General features: G+C 42.2%; 1 protein-coding gene across 2 annotated transcripts in view; it reads right to left on the bottom strand.

Annotated features, from left to right (window-relative positions):
• Positions 1-12911: 12911 nt before the first annotated feature.
• The window catches only part of sgms2a (sphingomyelin synthase 2a), a 93794-nt gene continuing 80133 nt past the window's right edge, over positions 12912-26572 (bottom strand). For both annotated transcript variants that reach the window (XM_063046807.1, XM_063046808.1), the window contains 2 exons: positions 17331-17506; positions 12912-16695 (listed from right to left, as the gene is read on the bottom strand). In XM_063046807.1, the coding sequence (XP_062902877.1) occupies positions 16516-16695; positions 17331-17506 (356 nt within the window). In that variant the 3' untranslated portion in view covers positions 12912-16515. The remainder of the gene's footprint in view (positions 16696-17330; positions 17507-26572) is intronic.

Genomic DNA, 26572 nt, shown 5'->3' on the forward strand with positions numbered 1-26572 from the left:
GGACTAATATCCTAGCGGGAAGGTTTGTAAATGCTGCACTGTGGGGTTTAAACGAGAGTTTCAGGGGGATGGGAACCAGAATGCCAGAACAGATAGTGGAGAGGTTGGGGAGACAGATGTTGGAAAGAACTCAAGACAAAGTCAGGAATCAAAAGGTTGCGCATGGTGCGACTAGTGTCCTGAGTTGTGAATACTTGAATGCAAGAAGTATTGTAGAAAAGGAGGATGAGTTCAGGTCATGGATCAACACCTGGATGATGACATTGTAGCCATTAGTGAGTCTTGGTTGGCGGCTCAATTTTCCAGGGTTCCATTGTTTTAGATGTGACAGAGAGGGAGGGATTAAAGGAGGAGGGGTGGCGTTACTGGTCAGGGAAAATGTTACGGCAGTGCTCCGTCAGGCCAAACTGAAGAACTCAACTAGAGAGGCGTAATGGGTGGAACTGAGAAATAATAAAGGTCTGATCATGTTAATGGGGCTATATTACAAACCACCCAACAGTCCTAGGGATTTAGAGGAAGAAATTTGTAAAGGGATCACAGACTGTTGCAAGAAACAAAATGTTTTTATAATAGGTGATTTTAACTTTCCACATATTTACTGTGAATCCCATGTTGTAAAAGGATTGAATCGAATTGAATTGACTTTATTTCTTACATCCTTCACATACATGAGTAAAAATCTTTACATCTCTGTTTGAATGTGCAATGTGCAAATTATAGTAATTTGCAATAAATAGTATGTACAGTAAGATATACAGCAAAACAGTCAATACAGCTTAGAAATACAATTGTGTCAGCATGAATTAATCAGTCTGATCATCTGATGGAAGAAGCTGCTCTGGAGCCTGTCGGTCCTGGCCTTAGTGCTGTGGCACCATTTCCTGAATAGTAGCAGGTGGAACAGTTTGTGATTGGGGTGACTCGGGTCCCCAGTGATCCTTCGGGCCCTTTTTATGCACCTGTCTTAGTAAATGTCCTGAATGGTGGGAAGTTCACATCCATAGGTGCACTGGGCTGTCCACTCCACTCTCTGCAGAGTTCTGAGATTGAGGGAAGTACAGTTTCCATACCAGGCAGTGATGCAGCCAGTCAGGATGCTCTCAATTGTGCCCCTGTAGAAAGTCCTTAGAGTTTGGGGACTCATGCCAAACTCCTTCAACTGTCTGAGGTGAAAGAGGCATTGTGCTTTTTTCACCACACAGCCGGTAGGTACAGACTAAGTGAGATCCTCGGTGATGTGTATGCCGAGAAACTTAAAGCCGTTCACCTTCTCAACCCCAGACCCATTGATATCAATAGGGGTTAGCCTGTCTCCGTTCCTTCTGTAGTCCACAACCAGCTCCTTTGTTTTTACGACATTGAGGGAGAGGTTGCTTTCTTGACACCACTGTGTCAGGGTGATGACTTCTTCTCTGTAGGCTGCCTTGTTATTATTTGAGATAAGGCCAATCAATGTAGTATCAACTGCAAATATAATTAGTAGATTGGAGCTGTGGGTGGCGACACAGTCATGGGTGTACAGAGAGTAAAAGAGGGGGCTTAGGACACAGCCCTGGGGAGCTCCTGTGTTGAAGGTCAGAGGGACAGAGGTGAGAGAGCCCACTCTTACCACCTGCTGGCGATCTGACAGGAAGTCTAGGATCCAGCTACACAAGGTCTCTGAGCATCTTATCAAGCCTGGAGGGAATTATGGTGTTGAATGCTGAACTGTAGTCCCAGAACAGCATTCTCACATAAGCATCCCTCCTCTCCAGGTGTGTAAGGACAATGTGTAGAGCTGTGGCTATTGCGTCATCTGTCAATTGGTTTTGTAGGGGGTCCAGTGTAGGTGACAGCATGCTGCAGATGTAGTCCTTGACTAGCCTTTCAAAGAATTTGCTTATTATTGAGGTGAGTGCAACAGGACGCCAGGCGTTCAGGTATGTTACCTTGGACTTTTTAGGTACAGGGACAATGGTGGATGCTTTGAAGCAGGAGAGAGGGAGAGGAAGAGATTAAAAATGTCTGCAAAGACACCAGCCAGTTGTGCTGCGCACATTCTGAGTACCTGCACTGGGATGCCATTCCATCCCGCAGCCTTGCAGCTGTCCACTCATTGGGAACACCTTCGTACTTCAGCCTCAGAGATGACCAAGGTGCAGGTTGCAGCGCCGGCTCTCCTCGGGGGCTCAGTGTTGGTGACATCAAACTGAGTGTAAAAAAGATTTCGCTCATCTGGGAGAGAGGCAGCAATGTTAGCAGCACCATTGCATTTAGCTTTGAAGACTGGATGGGGTAGAGTTTGTCAAATGTGTTCTGAAAAATTTCCTTCATCGGTACATAGAAATCCCAACGAGAGAGCATGCGATAATGGATCTGCTATTAGGGAAAGACAGGACAGGTGACGGAAGTTTGTGTAAGGGAACACTTTGCATCCAGTGACGACAATGCTATTAGTTTCAAAATAAATATGCAAAAACATCGATCTGGTTTGCAGGTTGAGATTCTAAATTAAAGAAAGGCCAATTTTGATGGTATCAGAATGATCTGTGGATTAGAAAAGGCTGCTTTCCGGCGAAGGTGTACTTGGAAAGTGGGAGGCCTTCAAAAATGAAATTTTGAAACAACAAAGCTTGCATATGCCTGTCAGAATAAAAGGTAAAGATAACAAGAAACTTGCAGTATTTGTTTTCAAGAGATATTGAGGCTCTGGTTAAGAGAAAGAGGGGAGATGCATAGCAGGTAGGAACAAATGAGATGCTTATGTAGTACAAGAAATGCAAGAGAACACTTAAAGAAATCATGAAGGCTAAAAGAAGGCATGAATTTGCTCTCACAGACAATTTTAAGGAGGATCCTAAAGTATTCTACAGATACGTAAAGAGCAAACAGATTGCAAGAGACAAAATTGGTCCTCTGGAAGACCAGAATGGTAATCTATGTGTGGAGTCATAACGGATGGGGGAGATCTTTGCATACTCTGGAGACAGACATAGAGTCAATAGAAGTGAGGCAAAGCGACATCAACTTCATGGACACTTGACAGATTACAGACAAGGAGGTGTTTGCTACCCTGAGGCAAATCAGAGTGGAGAAATCTCCTGGGCATGACAAGGTTTATGCACTTGCCTTGGATCTCATGGAAGGCAAATGCATAAATCTGCATGGCTCTAGCTGAGATATTTACATCATCCTTAGTGACTAGGGAGGTTCCACAGGATTGGAGGATATCCAATGTTGTTCCACTGTTTAAAAAAGGCTCTAAACATAAACCAGGAAATTATAGACCATTGAATCTGACATCATTTGTGGGAAAGTTATTGGAAAATATCCTAAAGGACCAGACATATAAGTATTTGGATAGACATAGACTGCATAGTAGGTCATGTCTAACCAATCTTATAGAGTTTTTTGAGGAAATTACCAGAAAAGTAGATGAAGGCAAGGCAGTTGATGTTGTCTACATGGACTTTAGCAAGGCTATTGACAAGGTTTCACAAGGGAAGTTGGTCAAGAAGGCTCAGTAGCTCAGCATTGAGGATGAGGTAGTAAATTGGATTAGACATTGGCTTTGTGGAAGAAGCCAGAGAGTGGTAGTAGGGGGGTGCTTCTGTACTGAGATTACTGACTACGGTTGCCCGTGACTACTTGTGCGCTGCAGGGATTGGAGCTGGGTACTTTGTTGTTTGTCATTGATCTGTACGATAATGTGGTTAACTGGATCAGCAAATCTGCAGATGACACCAATATTGGGGGTGTAGTGGACAGTGAGGTAGTCTATCATAGCTTGCAGAGGGATCTGCATCAGCCCGATATATGGGCTGAAAAGTGGAGGGTGAATTTGAATATGGACAAGTGCGAGGATTTGCACTTAGGACCAACCAGGACAGGTGTTACACAGTTTAAAGTAGGGCACTGAGGAGTGGGGTAGAACAAAGAGATCTGGGAATACAAGTACCTAATTTGTTGAAAGTGGTGTCATAGTTAGAAGGGTTATAAAGAAAGCTTTTGGCACATTGGCCTTCATAAATCAATGTTATTGAGTACAGGAGATGGGGCGTTGAAGTTGTATAAGACATCGGTGAGGCTTAATTAGGTGTATTGTGTGCAGCTTTAGTAACCTACCTGCAGGAACAATGTAAACAAAGTTGAAAGAGTGCAGAGAAAATTTATAAGGATTTTGCTATGTCTGGAAGACCTGAGTTATAAGGAAAAATGGAATAGGTTAGGACTGCATTCTTTAGAATGCATAAGACTGAGAGGAGATTTGACAGTGGTATACAAAATGGTGAGGGGTAAAGATAGGGTAAATGCAAGCAGGTTTTTTTCCACTGAGGTTAGGTGGGACTATAACTAGAGGTCATGGGTTAAGGTTGAATGGTGAGAAGTTTAAGGGGAACATGAGGGGAAACTTCTTCACTCAGAGAGTCATGGTGATGTGGAATGATCTGCCAGTACAAGTGGTGCATTCAAGCTTGATTTCAACATTTAATATAAGTCTGGATAGGTTCATGGATAGTAGGGGTATTGAGCGCTATGGTCCTGGTACAGGTCAATGAGAGTAGGCATGTTTCAGCTTGGACTAGATGGGCCAAAGGTTCTTTTTCTTGGCTATACTACTTTATGACTCCATGCCTCTGTGTGTTCTGGGTCCATGAGAGGCTGTGCAAGATATTGCACTACCAGGAGTTTTAAACAGCTTATAGTTTCTACTACTGTACCACCAATATTAAGAGGGTTGTGAGTGGTGTGGGTTCTCCTGAAGTCAATAACCACCCCCTTTGTTTTGTTGACATTGAGGAAAAGGTTATTTGCCTGGCACCAGGCCTTGGGCTCTCCCACGTTCTGTCTGTAGGCTGCCTCATCATTGTTGGTGATAAGCCCATCGACTGTTGTGTCATCAGCGAACGTGACAATGTGATTACTTGGCCATGCAGTCACGTGTGAGCAGGATGTACAGCAGTGGGCTCAGCACACAGCCATGGGAGGTACCATGTTGAGGATGATGGGGAGGGTGTAGCAGTTGTGCATCCTGACTATCTGAGGTCTGTTGGTTAGGAGGTCCAACACCCAGTTGCACAGTGCTGTATTAAAACAGAGAAGTAATAGTTTGTTCACTAAGGTCTATGGGACAATAGCATTGAATGCCAAACGGAACTCCAGAAACAGCATCTTGACATGTGTCCTTGTTTTCTCTGGGTGATGACGAGGAGCTATGACATCTGTCATAGAGTGGTTCTGTTGTTGATGAGTGTCCAATGTGTTTCAGAATTAGAGTTTTTGATATGTACTATTACCAGCCATTCAAAACATTTCATGATGACTGATGTCAGTGCATCAATGTTGTCATTGAGATAGCTGTCTAAATTATACAAGGCACTGGAGGATGAGGGGAAACAAAGACACAATCAGAGACAATTCCATGGGAGTGCAAGAGATGGTTTATAAGAGTTTTGTTTGGATTAGGGTTGTGCAGGTTGCTTCAAGAATCTGATAACTGTAGGAAAGTACCTGTTCTCTGAACCTGGTAGAATGGAACTTCAAGTGTCTGTGCCTCCTGTTGATGGTAGCAGTGAAAAGAGTCATGGCATGGATGGTGGGGATTTTTAATGATAGATGTCACCTTCTTGAGGCATTATCTTTTATATAGATGTCCTAACACACCCATTTTAACAGAGGTGAGAGGGCTATGTCATTGTTTTAAAGTGGCATCCTACTTGACAGAAACATTTTCTGACCTCGTTTCAGGGTGGATATTTTACAGGAGGATTTTCGGTGCAGGATTTTTTTTTCCCTGAACCGGGACCATTTTATCATCAGTCAATTGTATACAAGAGATACAATTTCTCTTCTGTGCTACTCCCTCTGAGTCAATAGGTGAAAACAAAACCTGCTTTCAGAAGGAAGTAATTACAGGACTGGCAATGGGTGTAGAAGCATATCCTAAATTAAATGAATATCTTCACATAGGTAGGGCAGAAATCTGGATTAGCCAACGTTTTTTGACAGGTGAAACAATGTTGCTAAGGTGGTGTATGGCTCTTTATCAAATTGCTGCGGCCCATTTATGAAGCTGGACAATTAGGCTATTTATTGAACAATGAAATTCCTGTCAATAGAGGAGGCTGCTTTAAGTTTCCATTCTTTTAAGAAATCCAAAAACACTTTGCAGTAGTCTTTCTAGTTTCTGAAGCAGTTGTTGATAGAGAAAATTAGATCCTAAAATAGAGAAAAAATAGTACTGGAAATTAGAAGCTGCTGATGGTATATTTTGCTGTGCTCATTTAAAGTTAATGCAAAGTTATTTTGTCTCTATGACTCACATGTCTTATTTTGTCTTTGAGCAAAATTACTATCACACAAAAGTACTTTGGATGTCAAACTGGCCCTTATACTAACAACTTTCTACTCTCAGAAGTCTTCCATCTGCGTTCTTGTTTGACAGCCTGCTTTCCATCTTTAACAAATGACACATGATTCCACCATTACTCCAGACATCCCACCTCTCTCGGAAGTTCCAGGAGTCTCCCGCATATTAATAGTGGCTCCCTGATGCCCGCAAATTATATACAATATCACGGAAATCAATTTTTTTTGAGAGCGAGCAAGAGAAAGCAAGAGAGAGCGCAAGAGCGACCACGAGAGAGAGAGAGAGAGCGAGAGCACGCCATGGCAGAGTGTTCCAAAAAAAGAAAATATAAAACGTACGTCACCCCAGACTACCCTGAAGTGTACCCCTGCCTAATAGGGTTCAAAAATAGTGACAGTGTTGTTCGCTGCACTGTTTGCAACAGTGACTTTTCTATTGCCCATGGTGGGTTAAGACTGTAAAAGACATGTTGAGGTGAGTTTAACAGGTGTCATTTGTTCATTAGCATAGCTAACATTATTTAAACTAGCTGGCTAGCTGTTAAGTAGACATAGCTATTGCAGACATCCCACCTCTCCCGGAAGTCTCCCGCAAATTGATGGTGCTACCTCCCTGAAATGAGTTTTTGCAGGGTGGGATGTCTGTTACTCAGCAGCAACAGCAGTAGGGGAAAGACTTACCTAACTTTATGTGAATAGACTTATGCTAACAGACTGTTGACAGTTACGTTAACAGTCTTATATACAAGATCAGAGAATAGGCATCAATGTTGACTACAAGCGAGCTACTGTGGAAGTGCAGTTGGGGGGTAAATACTGTACTCGCTCTCTAGGAAAAAGAGAAATAGAGCAATTGTGTGCTACATTCATGCGACCTGCATCGCGAATGCTTGCTTTTAACCAATGAGGGTAGCAATTAGGGAGATGATTGACTGATCTACTGCAGGCAGAGGGGAGAAAGAACATTTTAAGTTAATAAATACTTTAAACTGGAGATGTAATGCAACACTGGGGGACTGTTTATCTTTCAGGTGAGATATTAAAATGTGGCCCTGTCTGTCCCTTTGAGTTTTTTTTAATACACTCAGTGGCCACTTTATTAGGTACCCCTTTTACCTAATAAAGTAGCCATTGAATGTATGTTTGTGGTCTTCTGCTGCTCTAGCCCATCCACTTTAAGGTTTGATGTGTTGTATGTTCAGAGGTACTCTTCTGCACTCCACTGTTGTAATGTAGGGTTACTTGAGTTACCGCTGCCTTCCTGTCAGCTTGAACCAGTTTGGCCATTCTCCTCTGACCTCTCTCATTAACAAGGAACTTTTTGCCCACAGAACTGCTGGTCACTGGATGTTTCGTTTTTCACACCATTCTCTGTAAACTCAAGAAACAGTTGTGCATAAAAATCCCAGGAGATCAGCAATTTCTGAGATACTCAATCTGACACCAATAATCTTTCCATGGTCAAAGTCACTTAGATTACACTCCTTCCCCATGCTGTTGTTTGTTCTGAACAACAATTGAGCCTTGAGCCTCTTGACCATGTCTGCATGCTTTTATGCATTTAACTGCTGCCACATGATTGGATGATTAGATACTTGCATTAATAATCAGGTGTATTAATCCCGGGGGAAAACCAATTTCCCCCGGGATTAATGAAGTATGACTATGACTATACCTAATGAAGTGGCTGCTGAGCGTACAATTCTACTATTTGAAATGCAACGGTGTTGGCTGAATCATTCTCATTGCTGTGTTTGAGAACTTGCTGTATACAAACCACTAAATTTAGCAATGTAACAAGATAACGATATTCAAAACATTAAGGTTAAATACTTAAAGGTGTCTTAAAGGATTCGAGTACAGGAACAGGGAGGTTCTACTGCAGTTGTACAAGGCCTTGGTGAGACCACACCTGGAGTATTGTGTGCAGTTTCGGTCCCCTAATCTGAGGAAAGACATTCTTGCCATAGAGGGAATACAAAGAAGGTTCACCAGATTGATTCCTGGGATGGCAGGACTTTCATATGAAGAAAGACTGGATCAACTAGGCTTATACTCACTGGAATTTAGAAAATTGAGGGGGGATCTTATTGAAACGTATAAAATTCTAAAGAGATTGGACAGGCTAGATGCAGGAAGATTGTTCCCGATGTTGGGGAAGTCCAGAACGAGGGGTCACAGTTTAAGGATAAAGGGGAAGCCTTTTAGGACTGAGATGAGGAAAAACTTCACACAGAGTGTGGTGAATCTGTGGAATTCTCTGCCACAGGAAACAGTTGAGGCCAGTTCATTGGCTATATTTAAGAGGGAGTTAGATATGGCCCTTGTGGCTAAAGGGGTCAGGTGGTATGGAGAGAAAGAAGGTACAGGGTTCTGAGTTGGATGATCAGCCATGATCATACTGATTGGTGGTGCAGGCTCGAAGGGCCGAATAGCCTACTCCTGCACCTATTTTCTATGTTTTCTATGTTTCTAAATACTTGAATACTACTTGTATTATTTTCCTTATGTTAGGTGAAAATGGGATTTATAAATTACAACTGCATGATCACTTTTTATTAAGTGATGTTAAGCATTATATTACCAAGACAAATGGTTTGCACTATGCTCGAAACTTAAGGTAATTTTATGTTTTGCACCATACTACTGCTGCTCAACAACAAATTTCACACTATATGTCAGTGATAATAAACCCGATTCTGATTCTGAACAAGATATGAATCAGTTCTTTATTTATTGATGATTACTTCCTCACATTAAGCTCAAGGGAAATGTCTTTTATTGTTTAGTTCTCTGTGGTAATCTGTCAATATTAACCGATTAACTCTATGCACTGCCTTTTTTACATACTGTGGATTCTGATTAATTGGGCCATCGTTTCAGGCTTGGAGATGACAGAAGTGGCCGGAAGTGAAAATGAATCAATTTCACTACTTCAGCAAGTTAAGGACGACAAACAATTTAAATGTGTTGACAATCATCTTTAATGTTACAATTAAAATGAAGATTTTAAGGATGTCATTGTCAAAAGAATTGTTTGAAGGCAATTGACTATCTGCATTGATTTTGTTCGTTTATACTCAGTCAAAAGAACACGTCCGCTAACAATGAATAAATTCTTCTGTCGATAACTATTAGGAATTAATACATATTTTGCAGCACTGCAGTAGTTTAAGAAGTGTACTAATTTATTCTGTATTTCACTTAAATACTTAAGTTGTTATTCAGTTTAACAGTTGTTTGTCTTTTTTATATATTTTTTAAACTATTTACAAGAAACTTTGCCTAATTGGGACAGTTGCTTAATTGGGCGAAATTGTACTGGTCCCAATGTGTCCCAATTAACCAGAATCCACTGTATTATATTCTCAGTCTTGGTGTTTCCAAATGATTCGTAATTATGTGGCAATTAAATCCAATGACATTTAAGTGCAAGAATATATAGTACATTCGGTGGAGTGATACGGCGCAGTCACAGGCCATTTGGACTGAGTCCATTCTAACCATCAATTACCCATTTACACTAAACCTTCTTTAATGTTATTTTTATTTTCTCCTCATTTTTAACCATTCACCCCAGATTTTATAACTGATTCCCATGTTTAGGGTAAATTACGGGGGCTAAATAAGCTACCAACCTACATCTTTGGAAACCAGAAGGACCAGGAAGAAACCAATGCAATCCCAGGGAGAATATGCAAACTCCACACAGACTGCACCATAAATCAGGATTGAATCTAGGTCTCTGGTACTGTGAGGCAGTAACTCTACCTTTTGCACCATTGTCCAACTGTGGTAAACAAAAATCTTTACCTTTCATAAATGCATTGCAAATTCAAAGATCTTGATGGATTTGCATGTACAAATCATCAAGGAAATCCAAAAAATCACAAAGATAAATGCTATTAAATGTATCATCTACTGATGATAACAATCCCACACTTAAATCATGCAGGTTAATTTCAGGTTTGATGCATATCTGCTTGGAATTAGATTATGAGGACACTCAGTCCTTGTTTATTGTCATTTAGTAATGCATGCATTAAAAAATGATACAATATTCCTCCGGTATGATATCGCAGAAACACAAGACAGACCAAGACTAAAAAACTGACAAAAACCACATAATTATAACATATAGTTACAACAGTGCAAAACAATACCGTAATTTGTTAAGAGCAGACCATGGGCACGGTAAAAAAAAGTCTCAAAGTCCCGATAGCCCATCATCTCACGCAGACGGTAGAAGGGAGAAACTCTCCCTGCCATGAGGTTCCAGCGCCGCAAACTTGCCGATGCAGCATCCTGGAAGCACCCAACCACAGTCCGTCCGAAAACTTCGAGCCTCCAACCAGCCCTCCGACACTGAGCACCGAGCACCATCTCTGCCAAGCGCATCGACCCCGGCCACCAAGCAACAGGCAAAGCTGAGGATTCGGGGTCTTCCCCTCTCAGATTTCGGTTCACACAGTAGCGGCGGCAGCGAAACAGGCATTTCAGAAGTTTCACCAGATGTTCCTGTGCTCTCACGTCTGCCTCCATTAAATCAGAATTGTGCACGACATCCTACTTGACAGATTACAGATATTCATTACCGGAGAAGCCGTGTGCGCTGTGTCGCACCGCCATCTTCTCCTCCCACCATTAATTATAACTAATGGTGTTAGCACTCCTGGGTTTCTGAGTCCCAAGGGAGCAGACACTCCGTCTGGCTGAAGCTGAGGTGAAGACGACCCTGGCCAGCGTAAACCCACACAAAGCTGTGGGGCCTGATAATATACCCGGTCAGGTTCTGAAAGACTGCACTACCCAGCTGACAGAGGTGCTGATAAATCTATTCAACACCTCTCTGAAACAATCCATTGCCCCTCAGTTTTCAAGGTGGCAACCATCATTCCAGTGCCAAAGGTGGTCACAGTAACCTGCCTAAATGACTGTTGTCCGGTGGCATTAACATCAACCATTCTGAAATGCTTTGAGCAGCTGGTCATGGAGCAAATTAAAGCCTTTCTCCTGGCTGCATTGGGCTTGCTTATTACTCAAATTGATCCACTGACAATGCCGTAGCCTCTGCTGTCCACTCTGTCCTGTCCTACCTAGAAAATGGGGTCTCATATGCCACACTGCTGATGGTAGACTTCATTTCAGCATTCAGCGCCTTTATACCCCAAAAACTGGTGGGATAACTGTCCTCACAGGGTCTCAACACCTCCCTCTGCAATTGGATACTGAGCTTCTTGACAGTAAGGCCAAGGACAGTCAGTGTGGGCAGCAATGTCTCTCAGCCCATTTTGCTGTGCACAGGTGCTTCCCAAGGCCGTCACATTACCGTCACACGTCTGTGTCGCAGGATCCAGCTCAAACCATGTCATCAAGTTTGCAGATGGCACAACAGCCGTATCAAGAACGATGACGGAATGGAGTACAGAGAGGAAGTGGAGCAGCTGGTGGATTGGTGTGAGAGGAACCAACTAAGCCTGAATGTGAAGACGACAAAGGAAATCATTGTGGACTTCAGGAAAGTGCAGAAAAACCATCCCCCTCTGTGAATACATGGCTCATTCGTAGAGAGACTTAACTGCACCAAGTTCCTGGGAGTTCGCATCACTGAGTTCCTCAATATCACCTCTTTGAAGGAGGCAGCACAGTAGCACCTCCACTTCCTATGAGTTGAGGGAAGCAGGACTCCCACCCTACCCCCCCATCTTAACTGCATTTAAAAGGAGCACCATTGAGCGTATTCAGACAAGTTGCATCTCCATCTGGTATGGGAGCAGTCGAGCATCAGACCTGAAGTCCCTATAAAAGGACTGAGAACAGCTGAGAGGATCATAGGCATCTCCCAATTGTCCACTAGGGACATTTATCAGGAGCGCTGCATACGCAGGGCCCTTAGTATTATTAAGGGCCCCACCCATCCATCCAACATCCTCTTTGACTTTCTATCATCAGGCAGGAGACTATGATGCATAAAAACAAGAACGGTCAGGATGAGAAACAGTTTCTTCCCCCAGGCCACTAGGCTTCTGAACTTCCTGCCCCAATATATTCAAAGTGTCACTGGTTAATCTGTTCCATACCTTACAATACTTAATATTAATGAACTTTAGTTTGTTATTTATGTGTGATTCATCTGTAGATTTTATCCTTATTTCATAAGCTATCATGTGTTATGTGTGTTACGTGCTGCACACCCTGGTTCAGAGAAATGTTGTCTCGTTTCTATAAACTCCATATGGTTAAATACATTATATACATCTATATAGTTAAATGATAATAAAGTGACTTGATTTGATTTCACTCCTAGCATTCCACAACTTTGCCACATTAGGGCGTAAATGAATACTTCTGCAGTGACTGTAGTAGATACATCTTTGAAACATCAAAAAGAAAACAGCTAACCAATTTTTTACTGAACTAACACACAAGGCCAGGTCACATAGATGAAGTACTGGAAAGTGACCAGTGATTTTTCTCCTGTTAACGAAGGAGGGAAGAAACATGGAATGACAAAAAATATGTTCAAATAACTAGGCCATAAGTAACAATTAACAGGAAAAATACATTTTTAATAATCAAATATTTAACTCTAATTAAATGCAATCATTGCAACAGTATGTGTCACATATCCATAGAAATACATCTTTTTTACTATTTATATATACACAAATTAGGGCTAAAATACAAGGCATGAGCTTATTTTAAAAGATTACTCAAATACAAAAGCAGCATATTTGAATAACAAAAATACTAATGATTGTATCCACAAGTAAAACTTTGCGGATTTCTTCAATTATTTATAAAATTTGAATTTAGATTTGCAAAGGTGTCTGGACAACATTTGGGTGTAGTGATAGAAAGTGTAATCTTTAAGAAGTTTCAAATCAAGTCTCAAGGGCACCCAGATTATTTGCATTCCTTAAAATAGGAAGTGTATCTCTTTAATTTTTCCTTGTTTAAAAGGAATGCTAAGGTCTGTAATGTTAAGTTTTCCTTTTTTCATGATGGCATAGAGTTTAAGCTGGTGGGTGGGTGTGGTAATTTAGTGACTCAATACAGTTCTTTCCTTATCACTGCAGCAGGATGAAATGCTACAAACTATTTTGTAATGGTCACTTCCAATCAGTTGAATAAAGATTAACTGAGATGTGCCAGTAAGCATATTTCCAGCAGATTAACTGGGGCAAATAGGTATACAAGAGACAGCAGATGCTGGAACCTGGAAAAAGCAATACCAAGCTGCTGGATGAACTCAGTGGATTAATAACATCTGTGGAGGGAAACAGACAGTTGATGCTTTGAGTCAAAACCCTTCATCTACACAGGACTCTGATGGGTCTTGACCTTAAGCATTTAACTGATGCCGTCTGAGTTATTGAGTTCCTCTAGCAGCTTTTTAAAAAAATCTCCATGGATGCATAATTCTGGCATGGACAGTGTAAGGAAGAGCTTTGGGCATGGGGCTAGCAACCCCATCCTATAAAAACACAGTGGTACAGAAACGCTGACAGAAACTCTAAACATCTCATCATTGGGAGAGAAAGGATCTTCGAAGATTGTCTACATCTGAGGGCAGTTTGAAAGACTGGTCCAACGCAGAGGACTCTGACAAGCTGCTATCAGTGGCTGATGTCCCAGAAGGACTGATGGGCTAAGAAGAATGGATGTGTGCGTTTGAGAGAAGATCACTATAAGATTCTCCCACGGGAAGTGCAGCAATAAGGATAAACACAATGTTGTTTTATCAGTTCCTGGAGTTTGTCATCCCAACTGAATGCCACTGTGTGTCTGTAACTTTGGGAGAAGTTCCCTCATGTCCTTCACTTGAGTGATTGGGCACGCCCATGAAACAATTGCCCCCTCTCCATTGAGGACCAACCCTTCCACTACCTTCACATACAAAAATGGTTGCTTCTGACTCAGAGGTCAACAAGGTTTATTTTACATTGTACAGGTTGAGTACCCCTTATCCAAAATTCCAAAGTCCAAACTTTTTTGAGCGCTGGCATCACGTCACAAATGGCAAATTCCACAAAGCACAGCGAAAGTTGTGAGGTGATGTACAGGTCTCTGCACATCACAGACAGTTCTGAGAAGTGATTTCACATATGCAAAGAACAGAAATTAGTGAAAAACAGAAAAACACTGCATAAAGCAAAAAATTAAGATCTCAATTATATATTGAAGGAGTGGATTCATTAGCTACAAAGTGAGCATATGCTGCTTAGTTGGATGCTGATCATAAAACAAGTAAAGATCTATCAAGGCAAACTGAAAAATGAAGGTAATTGTGAATATTCAGTAGGCTGGTTGAAGAAATTTAAGAAAAGGCAAGACATTAAATATTTAAAGAATTGTGGTGATAAAGCAACTACTGATTATGTAGCAGAAAAATTCATTGATGAGTTTGCCAAAGTAATTGCTGATGAAAACCTAACACACTGAATGGCTGCAACTGTGTGTATGATGAACAAGTGTAAGAAGAAGACTGCTTAACACTAGCACATAAACTCAGAGACAGAAATGATGGTGGTCCCAAGCTACCTCATTATATATTCCAAAATCTGAAAATCTTCCAACCTCAAACATCTTGGAAAAGGGGTACTGAACCAAGGATTCCCTTTGTAAGCACATCTGACAGATTTGGCACCAGTAAGATTTGGCATGGATGAACTATACTTTAAAAAAAGGCCATGCGGATGAATATTTTGATAATATGATAATGAATTGATTCAGTAAAATGATTCTATGCAGATTAAATATATTTACAATACTGATTTTTTGTAATGGATCCAAAGTGTTTGTTCCCTGTTGCTAAAAATGTAAATAATATACACACATTTTACTTTGGCTCTGCGAGGTGTTTTGGGTTAAAACAAGTTGTAGCAAATCAAAAGTTTAGTGAATGGAACTTAGCTCATAAAAGAAGAACTACAAATATTCAAGACAAACATCAAAATATTTCCCAAAATATCCTGGTCACTAGATAATAAACTCCAAAAATAAAAAATACAACTACTATCAGGATTTAAATGTTGAATATTAACTTAAGGATTACTTCTGAACTTCCCCTTCAGCAGCATGGTGATTGACTTAAAAAATCACTGCAGATTGAATTAACTTCCATTGGACTAAGAACTCTCCTTCACACCCAACATTTCCCTCTGTTTCATCTCCCAAATGAAAGCATTGATTCCATATTAAGATAGCAGTCAACAGGTAGGCCTGAAGCAGCACAGCCCAATGCTTACTTCATCTATAAATCTGACTAGTAGCATTTGAAAGCAAATGGACTGGCAAACATATCACAAGCCTGTTCAGTATTTGCCAGTGTACACTTCTAGAATCAGTCCTCAAATAGCATCAGGAGCCTGCTAGCTGACATCACCTTTTCCTCACTCAATGGTAGTAAAGTCAATTATGTTTCCTTCCTCTGAACTGAAAACTTCTGTGGTGCAATTTACATGCAAATCCTTCTGCAGGGAGGAGCCCACAGACTTCATTTTCCTTGCTGCAAGGTGTTACATTTTCAGAATGAAATGAGAAAGATCTCCCAGAAGGAGTCACCTCATTGTTATTTTTGGTCAAATTTTTTGGCATGTGCTACAAGCATTGAAGCTACAAATCAGCTATGATGGAATCCTAATTTTTGTAGAGATGGAACAGGTATGCTGGTGTTTCAAAGTTCACAGTTTTGTCTCAAACAATGTGCAAAATAATCTGTTGCATAGATTTGTTAAAATATAATCAGTAGGATAGCTAGTACTCCTACCTTCTTTCAAGTACCATGATCTACTATGGTAGGACTACATTTGCAGTAAATCTGAGTGCATCTCTTTGTTTCCTAGGTCACAGACAAGACGTAGTTCTAGATCCTACCTTCTGATTCATATATATGTGAGTAACACATCAGGAATGATTCAAGTAATTACTTAAATTCCAGCCTTGTGGACATTAAGGCTGAAGCTAAATGTATATTAGACAGGCCAAAAGGACTAGCAAAACATCAGTTCCCCACTTACCTTAGATATCTTAAGCTTATATTCAGATTGTAGGGAAAAATATTTAATTAATTAGATGGAACTGAGTGTAAACTACAAAGATAATCTTTATTTTCTTCTGATGCGTGCAGGGTTGAAACAATACTCAGTCCATATGAGCTCTTCACAATTTCTGAACCCTCGAATATCTCCAACACGGCAACCTCAGGCAGCCTGGAGGCCACGAGAGAGGCCACACATAGGAGCAAGGAACTGAAGTGTGCACATTCTTCTCAAGGAAGAGGAAAACCTGGAACCACCAGACATGGGAAAATTGATTGGACTGTGATGGGGTTTTCAAGGTCTGTTGAGAAATAAAGATAAATAACTTGTTTTAGGAGGTACAATCACATTGAAGCACACAGCTGGTTAGAATGTGGAAAAAATATTTTAAAACAAAGTGTATATTTAGCAATATAAACTCTCCTTAAGCTAAGATTCAAGACTAATTTTAAAAGCACAATGGCCTGGAAGATATATTACGACCTTTCAATGGCTTTAAAATGGTGATTTTGTTCACTCTATTGCTGTATATGAAAATCTTATAAAGATTAAGATACTCAATTGCAAGTGTCACTGAAAAAATCTTCTGTAAAACAAAATTACTTTTGTTTTTGTTGTAAAATCTGTTTTTTTCTGTGGGTAAATGAGAATGTCATTTTTCAGATCAGTGATGTGGACAATCACATGAGCTGAAGTTTGCTGTAATGCTACTGTTGATAGCATTTTCAGGAGATTTATGTGAGGAAAATAAGGCTGATGTTTCCTGGAAAAAATATCAGTCTGCAAGGGAATATAAAGTATGATAGAGAATGAGGAAGGTACGGTTGATTGGAATGGGAAGAAAAGAGATCTCATGCTTCTTTCTTGTTTTTCTTGAAAGCATGTTGTTTGAGTATAGTCTTCAAAGTGTGCTTCCATGATCCACCAGAAACTTACCGGAATATTGGCCATTGTATGGTACCACCAGAACAGCCTTGTTGTAATGTAATAGGCCACTAAAACATCCACACTGTAATGTTCATGGGCTATTAGGATGCACATAATTCCAACTGCACTGAGAAGCCAGCAGATCCACAGATACCACGAGTACCACCACGACCGACGTGGTGAATCTGTGGAAAGAAAAAGCAACACTTGTTAGATCCTGAACCACTCTAACTACACAGAGAAAAAAAACCACTGTATTTTACCTTCTCTATCTGAAGGTTTTTTTTTTGGCTTTACCCACTAAAATATTATAAGCTCTGCACATGCACACAATCCTGTGAACAGGGTTAGAGTTCACAGAGCTGTGCAGCATATTTTGACCATGACTGAGAACTGGTTATCGGACAGAAATGAAAGACTCTAGCAAATTTCTACAGATGTACATGGAGAGCATTACTGTCTGGCATGGAGACACCAATGCGTAGAATTTGAAAAAGCAGCAAAGGGTTGTAAACTCAGTCAGCTCTATCATGGATTTAGCCTCCCCACCATAGTGGACATCTTCAAAAGGCAATGCCTCAGGAGGGCAGCATCCATCATGAAGAACCCTCACTATCTGTGACATGCCCTATTCCCATTACTACTATCAGGGAGGAGGTACAGGAGCATGAAGACACATACTTAACATTTTAGGAATAATTTCTTCCCGTCCATGATCAGATTTTTTGCAGTCCATGAATACCAACACACCTGACCCTTGGTTTCACACTTCTCAGCCAGAGGATATATCGTCTTCGTGCCCAGCCTGTTTGCTCTCTTTGTACACTACTTGTTTAGACTTTTATATTTCTTATTGTAACTTACAGTATCTAAAAAATGATTGCACTGTACTGCTGCCACAAAACAACAAATTTCACAACATTATATATGTCAGTGGTAATAAAACTAACTCTCATTTTGAAGTCACTGAAAACAACATACAGGTATAGCGTGTGATTAGGAAGGCAATTGGTATGTTGGTCTTTATTATGAGAGAATTTGAAAGTAGCAGTAAAAATACCTTGCTGCAGTTTTGGTCTCCTTAACTGAAAGAAAGGAATATGCTGTAGACGCTATTGTGAGTGCAGAGGATCACTAAACTGGTTCCAGGAATAGCATATTTACCAGTGAGGAAACCAAGACTGAGTCTCCATCCCCTTGAGTTTAGAGGAATGATTGGGGAATTCGTTGAAATATACAAAATCTTGGGCTCAACAGGCTGGGCACGAAGATGATATTCCCTCTGGCTGAGAAGTGTGAAACCAAGGGTCACAGTCTCAGAATAATGGCATGTCCAAAATGAGGTCAAGTTTCTTAACACAGCGGATAATAAACTTTTGAAGTTCTCTAGTCTAGAGAACTGTGGATGATCAGCGAGTTTATTCAAAATAGTAACTGAAAGATTTCAGGATATTAAAGGAACCAAGTTTGTTGGGGATAGTGAAGGAAAATGTCATTGAGGTAGAAGATCAGCTGTGGTTGTGATGAATACAGGAGCATACTCAAAGGGCAATTGGTCCCTCCAACTCCCGTTTCCATGTTCATTCTTAATTAGTTTTTATCAACTATTGCACAGGTAGTGAAGACTAAAGCTTCTTCTTAGTACATCTCTAAAAAAGATTAAACGAAGAACTTAAGAGAAAAACTTAAAAATACACCTGTAAAAGTATATTAAAATCTGCACAGACTTGCCATCTGCACTACTTGACTAAATGAGAAACATTTTAACCTATCCTACTATCAAGTAATATATGGGCTCAGGTGAAGTTAGTACCTTTCCAATTTAATTACTCTGTACTGAAGAAAACAGCATCAAACCGCACAACATGAGGAAATCTGCAGATGCTGGAAATTCAAGCAACACACAAAAAATGCTGGTGAATGCAGCAGGCCAGGCAGCATCTATAGGAAGAGGTACAGTTGACGTTTCGGGCCGAGACGCTTCATCAGGACTAACTGAAAGAAGAGCTAGTAAGAGATTTGAAAGTGGGAGGGGGAGGGAGAGGGGGAGATGCGAAATGATAGGAGAAGACAGGAGGGGGAGGGATGGAGCTAAGAGCTGGAATGTTGATTGGCAAAAGGGATACGAGGCTGAAGAAGGGAGAGGATCTTGGGACGGGAGGCCTAGGGAGAAAGAAAGGGGGAGGGGTGGGAAAGCCCAGAGGATGGGCAAGGAGTTATAGTGAGAGGGACAGAGGGAGAAAAAAGAGAGGGAAAAGGTGGGGGGGGGGGAGAGGAGAAGATAAATAAATAAATAAACAAACAAACAAGCAAACAAATAAGGGATGGGGTACAAAGGGGAGGTGGGGCATTGACGGAACTTAGAGAAGTCAATGTTCATGCCATCAGGTTGGAGAACCCAGATGGAATATAAGTTGTTGTTCCTCCAACCTGAGTGTGGCTTCATCTTGACAGTAGAGGAGGCCGTGGATAGACATACCAGAATGGGAATGGACGTGGAATTAAAATGTGTGGTCACTGCGAGATCCTGCTTTCTCTGGCAGACAGAGCATAGGTGTACTGCATCGGGTCTCGCCAATATATAGAAGGCCGCATCAGGAGCACCAGACGCAGTATATCACCCCAGCCGATTCACAGGTGAAGTGTCGCCTGTGACACTTCTCAAACCTCATTATTCTGTCCAATGGTATGGTGGGGGTGGGGGGGGGGTGGAAGTGTTTACTGCCTTGTAATTTGTTTTAAAGTTAAACTTTATAAGAAATTCTAGAAATTCATTCATGCTGGTTTTTAGAGCATTAAAGTATTGTTACACGTGTTTCTACTGATGCTTTTGAAAGCTCCCAAAATATTGCCGGATTTATTAGCTCTGGTTGAGAAAAATGAGAAACAAAAGTTAGCCTCCTTAATTTAATGCTGCATTATCTTTATCGAAATTCTCACTAGTCCCAGCACTTAGTCAGACGTGGAAGTGTATTAACCAGCCTTAAAGGCATAAACAGAACCAACATTACCAACAGATCATAGAGCTTTGATCAGCAAACGATCTAGACATCGGAAGTTTGAGAGGAGGGGATCTCACTCAGATCCACTGCCTAAGTAGAAAATGGGAGCAGCGGGTCGCAGCAGGGTAATAGACCTTTGACCTGCAACCAATCTGCATTTGAGATTGATTAGCAAGAGCAAATAAAAGGGAAGAAAGGGCAAACGCAGCAGCTATCATCACAGTGGACATTGATCGAGTGGACAGAGTCAGGGTGGTGATATTGACGCTTTAGCTCTTCAAGGCCTCAGTCAGAGAAAGCAAAGAAAAGCTCTAGGTTAGAGCTTTTTCAGAAGGCCTTTAACAAGGTGCCACACATGAGGCTACTTAACAAGATAAGAGCCCATGGAATTACGGGAAAGTTACATAAATGGATAGAGCGTTGGCTGATTGGCAGGAAACAGAGAGTGGGAATAAAGGGACCCTACTCTGGTTGGCTGCCGGTTACCAGTGGTGTTCCGCAGGGATCAGTGTTGGGGCCGCTTCTTTTTACATTGTACATCAACGACTTGGATTATGGAATAGATGGCTTTGTGGTTAAGTTTGCTGACGATACGAAGATAGGTGGAGGGGCCGGTAGTGCTGAGGAAACAGAGAGTCTGCAGAGAGGCTTGGATAGATTGGAAGAATGGGCAAAGAAGTGGCAAATGAAATACAATGTTGGAAAGTGTATGGTTATGCACTTTGGCAGAAGAAATAAGCGGGCAGACTATTATTTAAATGGGGAAAGAATTCAAAGTTCTGAGATGCAACGGGACTTGGCAGTCCTTGTACAGGGACGAGGGAGATGTCTTCATTTTTTAAAGAAAGGGGCTTCCCTTCCTCCACTATCAACTCTGCTCTTAAACGCATCTCCCCCATTTCACGTACATCTGCTCTCATTCCATCCTCCCACCACCCCACTAGGAATAGGTTCCCCTGGTCCTCACCTACCACCCCACCAGCCTCCGGGTCCAACATATTATTCTCCGTAACTTCCGCCACCTCCAACGGGATTCCCTTAAAGTTAACCTCCAGGTTGAGTCGGTAGTGAAGAAGGCGAATGCAATGTTGGCATTCATTTCTAGAGGAATAGAGTATAGGAGCAGGGATGTGATGTTGAGGCTCTATAAGGCGCTGGTGAGACCTCACTTGGAGTACTGTGGGCAGTTTTGGTCTCCTTATTTAAGAAAGGATGTGCTGACGTTGGAGAGGGTACAGAGATGATTCACTAGAATGATTCCGGGAATGAGAGGGTTAACATATGAGGAACGTTTGTCCGCTCTTGGACTGTATTCCTTGGAGTTTAGAAGAATGAGGGGAGACCTCATAGAAACATTTCGAATGTTGAAAGGCATGGACAGAGTGAATGTGGCAAAGTTGTTTCCCATGATGGGGGAGTCTAGTACGAGAGGGCATGACTTAAGGATTGAAGGGCGTCCATTCAGAACAGAAATGCGAAGAAATTGTTTTAGTCAGAGGGTGGTGAATCTATGGAATTTGTTGCCACGGGCAGCAGTGGAGGCCAAGTCATTGGGTGTACTTAAGGCAGAGATTGATAGGTATCTGAGTAGCCAGGGCATCAAAGGTTATGGTGAGAAGGTGGGGGGTGGGACTAAATGGGAGAATGGATCAGCTCATGATAAAATGGCGGAGCAGACTTGATGGGACGAATGGCCGACTTCTGCTCCTTTGCCTTATGGTTAAGTTTTTTTTTCCCTCCCTTCTTTATATCTGCTCAGCTAGGACAGTAGGGATGACAGGCACGATAGTGGAATGCTCATCTTGCAGCATGTGGAAAGGCCGGGAGATCTCCAGCGTTCCTGATGACCAACTGCAAAAAGTGCATCCAGCTGCAACTTCTAACAATCCGCATTAAAGGAGTTGGAGTTGGGCTGGATGAATGCCAGATCATTCAGGAGGCTGAAAGGGTGATAAATAGGACATACAGAGAGGTAGTTACACCCAAGGTGCAGGACACAGGAAACTGGGTGACAGTCGGGCAGGGGAAAGGGGTTAACGAGCCAGTGCAGAGAACCCCTGTGGCCATCCCCCTCAACAACAGGTATGCCACTTTGGATACTGTTGGTGGAGGGTGGGGGGGGGGGTGATGGAGAGAAAGAGAATGACCTACCAAAGGAAAATCACACGGCTCGGTTTCTGGCACTGAGTCTGCCTTTGTGGCTCAGAAGGGAAGTGGGGAGAAGAGGCACACTGTGGTGATAGGGGATTCATTAGTTAGGGGAACAGACAAGAGGTTCTGAGGGTGAAAACGAGATTCCCAGATAGTATGTTGCCTCCTGGGTGCCAGGGCCCAGGACATCTCGGATTGAGTCTTCAGCATTCTTAAGTGAGAGAGTAAACCGCCAGAAGTCGTGGTCCATGTAGGTACCAATGACATGGGTAGAAAGAGTGACAAGGGTCTGCATAAGGAGTTCAAGGTGTTAGTGCTAAGTGAAAGGGCAGGACCTTCAGGTTGTGATCTCAGGATTGCTACCTGTGCCACGTGTTAGTGAGACCAGAACTAGAACAATTGTACAGTTTAACACAACTAATGATTTGGTATAGGAATAACATTTTTGGATCATTGGGCTCTCTTCCAGGGAAGGTGGGCCCTGTAGAGAAAGGACGGTTTGCACCTGAACTGGAGGATGACTAATATCCTAGTGGGAAAGTCTGTAAATGCTGTATGGTGGGGTGGGAACTAGAGTTGCATGAGGATGAGAAACAGAGTGTCAGACAGTTAGTGGAGAGGTTGTGGAGGCAGATTTTGGTAAGACCTCAGACTACGTCAGGAATTAAAAAGTTGAGAATGGTATGACGAGTGACCTGAGCTGCGTATATTTCAATGCAAGAAGTATCGTAGGAAAGGTGGAAGAGCTCAGGGCATGGATCAACACTAGGAATTATGACGTTGTAGCCATTAGTGAGACTTAATTACAGGAAGGACAGGACTTATTAGTGAGGCATTATGGGTGGAAATGAGAAATAAGAATGGACCACATCAATGGGGCTATATTACAGACCACTCAACAGTCCTAGGAATTTAGAGGAACAAATTTGTAAAGAGATCGCAGACTACAAGAAACATAAGGTTGTTACAGTCGTTGATTTTAGCTTTCCATATATTGACTGGACTCCCACACTGTAAAAGGACTAGATGGGATAGAGTTTGTCAAATGTGTTCATGAAAGTTTCCTTCATCAGCACATAGAAGTCCCAATGAGAGGGAACTTGTGAAAAATTGGTCACAGTGCCATGAGTAGAATTTTCAACTTCTTAATACCTTATTTTTTGGTGTTAAAGAGTCAGAGAATACTATGGCACAAAAGCAGGTCCTTCAGTCCATCAAGTTCATGCGGACCTGTGCCTCTGCCTGGTCCATCTAACTGCAACCAGACCACTTCTCACCATACCCCTCCCATCCATATACCTACCCAAACTTACCTTAAATGTTACAATTGAACTTGCTTCTACCACTTCTGATAGCAGCTGATTCCACATGTGCACTGCCCTATTTGTAGATCTCCTCAGTGCATTAATTTTCACCTGTTATTTCATTTCCAAAGTCCATATCAATAATTGGAATAGTCCAGTAAATAATTATAAAACTAAAATCTTAACACATGCAAAACAGCAGTTGCTACTGTGACCCTGTGGTGCAGAAGGGTGGGACGGAGAAGAGGAGAGCTGTCGTCATTGGAGACTCTATAGATAGGGGAGCAGACAGGAGATTTTGTGGATGTGAGAAGGACACCCGCATGGTTTGTTGCCTCCCGGGTGCCAGGATCCGGGAGGTCTCTGACCGGGTGCACGACATCCTGGTACGTGAGGGAAAGCAACCAGAAGTCGTGATACATGTTGGGACCAACGACATAGGCAGGAAGAGGGATGAGGTCCTGAAGTGTGAGTTTCGGGAATTAGGCAGAAGGCTGAAGAACAGGACCTCAAGGGTGACGTTCTCAGGATTGCTGCCAGTGCTACGTGACAGAGATGGTAAGAATTGGAGGAGATGGCAGTTGAATGCGTGGCTGAGGAGTTGGTGCAGAGAGCAGGGTTTTAGATTTTTGGGTCATTGGGATCTCTTCCGGGGAAGGTGGGACCTGTACAGATTGGACGGGTTGCACCTGAACTCGAGGGGGAGCAATATCCTTGCAGGTAGGTTTGCTAGCATGGTTCGGTAAGGTTTAAACTAATTTGCGAGGGGGATGGGACCCAGAGCGATAGAGCAGTGAAAGAAGTGCATGGAGTAAAGCCAGATCTAACATACAGAGAGGCTTTGAGGAAAGAGAAGCAGAATAAACGATGTAAAGACAGTAAGATAGAAGGGCTGAAATGTGTGTACCTCAATGCAAGGAGCATCAGGAACAAAGGTGATGAACTGAGAGCTTGGATACATACATGGAATTATGATGTAGTGGCCATTACAGAGACTTGGCTGGGACCAGGGCAGGAATGGATTCTCAATATTCCTGGGTTTCAGTGCTTTAAAAGGGATAGAGAGGGCGGAAAAAGGGGAAGAGAGGTGGCATTACTGGTCAGGGATATTATTACAGCTACAGAAAGGGTGGGTAATGTAGCAGGATCCTCTTTTGAGTCAATATGGGTGGAAGTCAGGAACAGGAAGGGAGCAGTTACTCTACTGGGGGTATTCTATAGGCCCCCTGGTAGCAGCAGAGATACAGAGGAGCAGATTGGGAGGCAGATTTTGGAAAGGTGCAAAAATAACAGGGTTGTTATCATGGGTGACTTTAACTTCCCTAATATTGATTGGCACCTGATTAGTTCCAAGGATTTAGATGGGGCAGAATTTGATAAGTGTGTCCAGGATGGATTCCTGTCGCAGTATGTGGACAGGCCGACCAGGGGGAATGCCATACTAGATCTAGCACTAGGTAATGAACCGGGTCAGGTCACAGATCTCTCAGTGGGTGAGCATCTGGGGGACAGTGACCACTGCTCCCTGGTCTTTATAATTATCATTGAAAAGGATAGAATCAAAGAGGACAGGAAAATTTTTAACTGGGGAAGGCAAATTATGAGGCTATAAGGCTAGAACTTGCGGGTGTGAATTGGGTTGATGTTTTTGCAGGGAAATGTACTATGGACACGTGGTCGATGTTTAGAGATCTCTTGCGGGATGTAAGGGATAAATTTGTCCCGGTGAGGAAGATAAAGAATGGTAGGGTGAAGGAACCATGGGTGACAAGTGAAGTGGAAAATCTAGTCAGGAGGAAGAAGGCAGCATACATGAGGTTTAGGAAGCAAGGATCAGATGGGTCTATTGAGGAATATAAGGAAGCAAGAAAGGAGCTTAAGAAGGGGCTGAGAAGAGCAAGAAGGGGGCATGAGAAGGCCTTGGCGAGTAGGGTAAAGGAAAACCCCAAGGCATTCTTCAATTATGTGAAGAAAAAAAGGATGACAGGAGTGAAGGTAGGACCGATTAGAGATAAAGATGGGAAGATGTGCCTGGAGGCTGTGGAAGTGAGTGAGGTCCTCAATGAATACTTCTGTTCGGTATTCACCAATGAGAGGGAACTTGATGATGGTGAGGACAATATGAGTGAGGTTGATGTTCTGGAGCTTGCTGATATTAAGGGAGAGGAGGTGTTGGAGTTGTTAAAATACATTAGGACAGATAAGTCCCCGGGGCCTGACGGAATATTCCCCAGGCTGCTCCACGAGGTGAGAGAAGAGATTGCTGAGCCTCTGGCTAGGATCTTTATGTCCTCGTTGTCCACGAGAATGGTACCGGAGGATTGGAGGGAGGCGAATGTTGTTCCCTTGTTCAAAAAAGGTAGTAGGGATAGTCCGGGTAATTATAGACCAGTGAGCCTTATGTCTGTGGTGGGAAAGCTGTTGGAAAAGATTCTTAGAGATAGGATCTATAGGCATTTAGAGAATCATGGTCTGATCAGGGACAGTCAGCATGGCTTTGTGAAGGACAGATCGTGTCTAACAAGCCTGATAGAGTTCTTTGAGGAGGTGACCAGGCATATAGATGAGGGTAGTGCAGTGGATGTGATCCATATGGATTTTAGTAAGGCATTTGACAAGGTTCCACACGGTAGGCTTATTCAGAAAGTTAGAAGGCATGGGATCCAGGGAAGTTTGGCCAGGTGGATTCAGAATTGGCTTGCCTGCAGAAGGCAGAGGGTGGTGGTGGAGGGAGTACATTCAGATTGGAGGATTGTGACTAGTGGTATCCCACAAGGATCTGTTCTGGGACCTC

The sequence above is a fragment of the Mobula hypostoma genome, chromosome 4, assembly GCF_963921235.1.
Source record: "Mobula hypostoma chromosome 4, sMobHyp1.1, whole genome shotgun sequence".
Taxonomy (NCBI): domain Eukaryota; kingdom Metazoa; phylum Chordata; class Chondrichthyes; order Myliobatiformes; family Myliobatidae; genus Mobula; species Mobula hypostoma.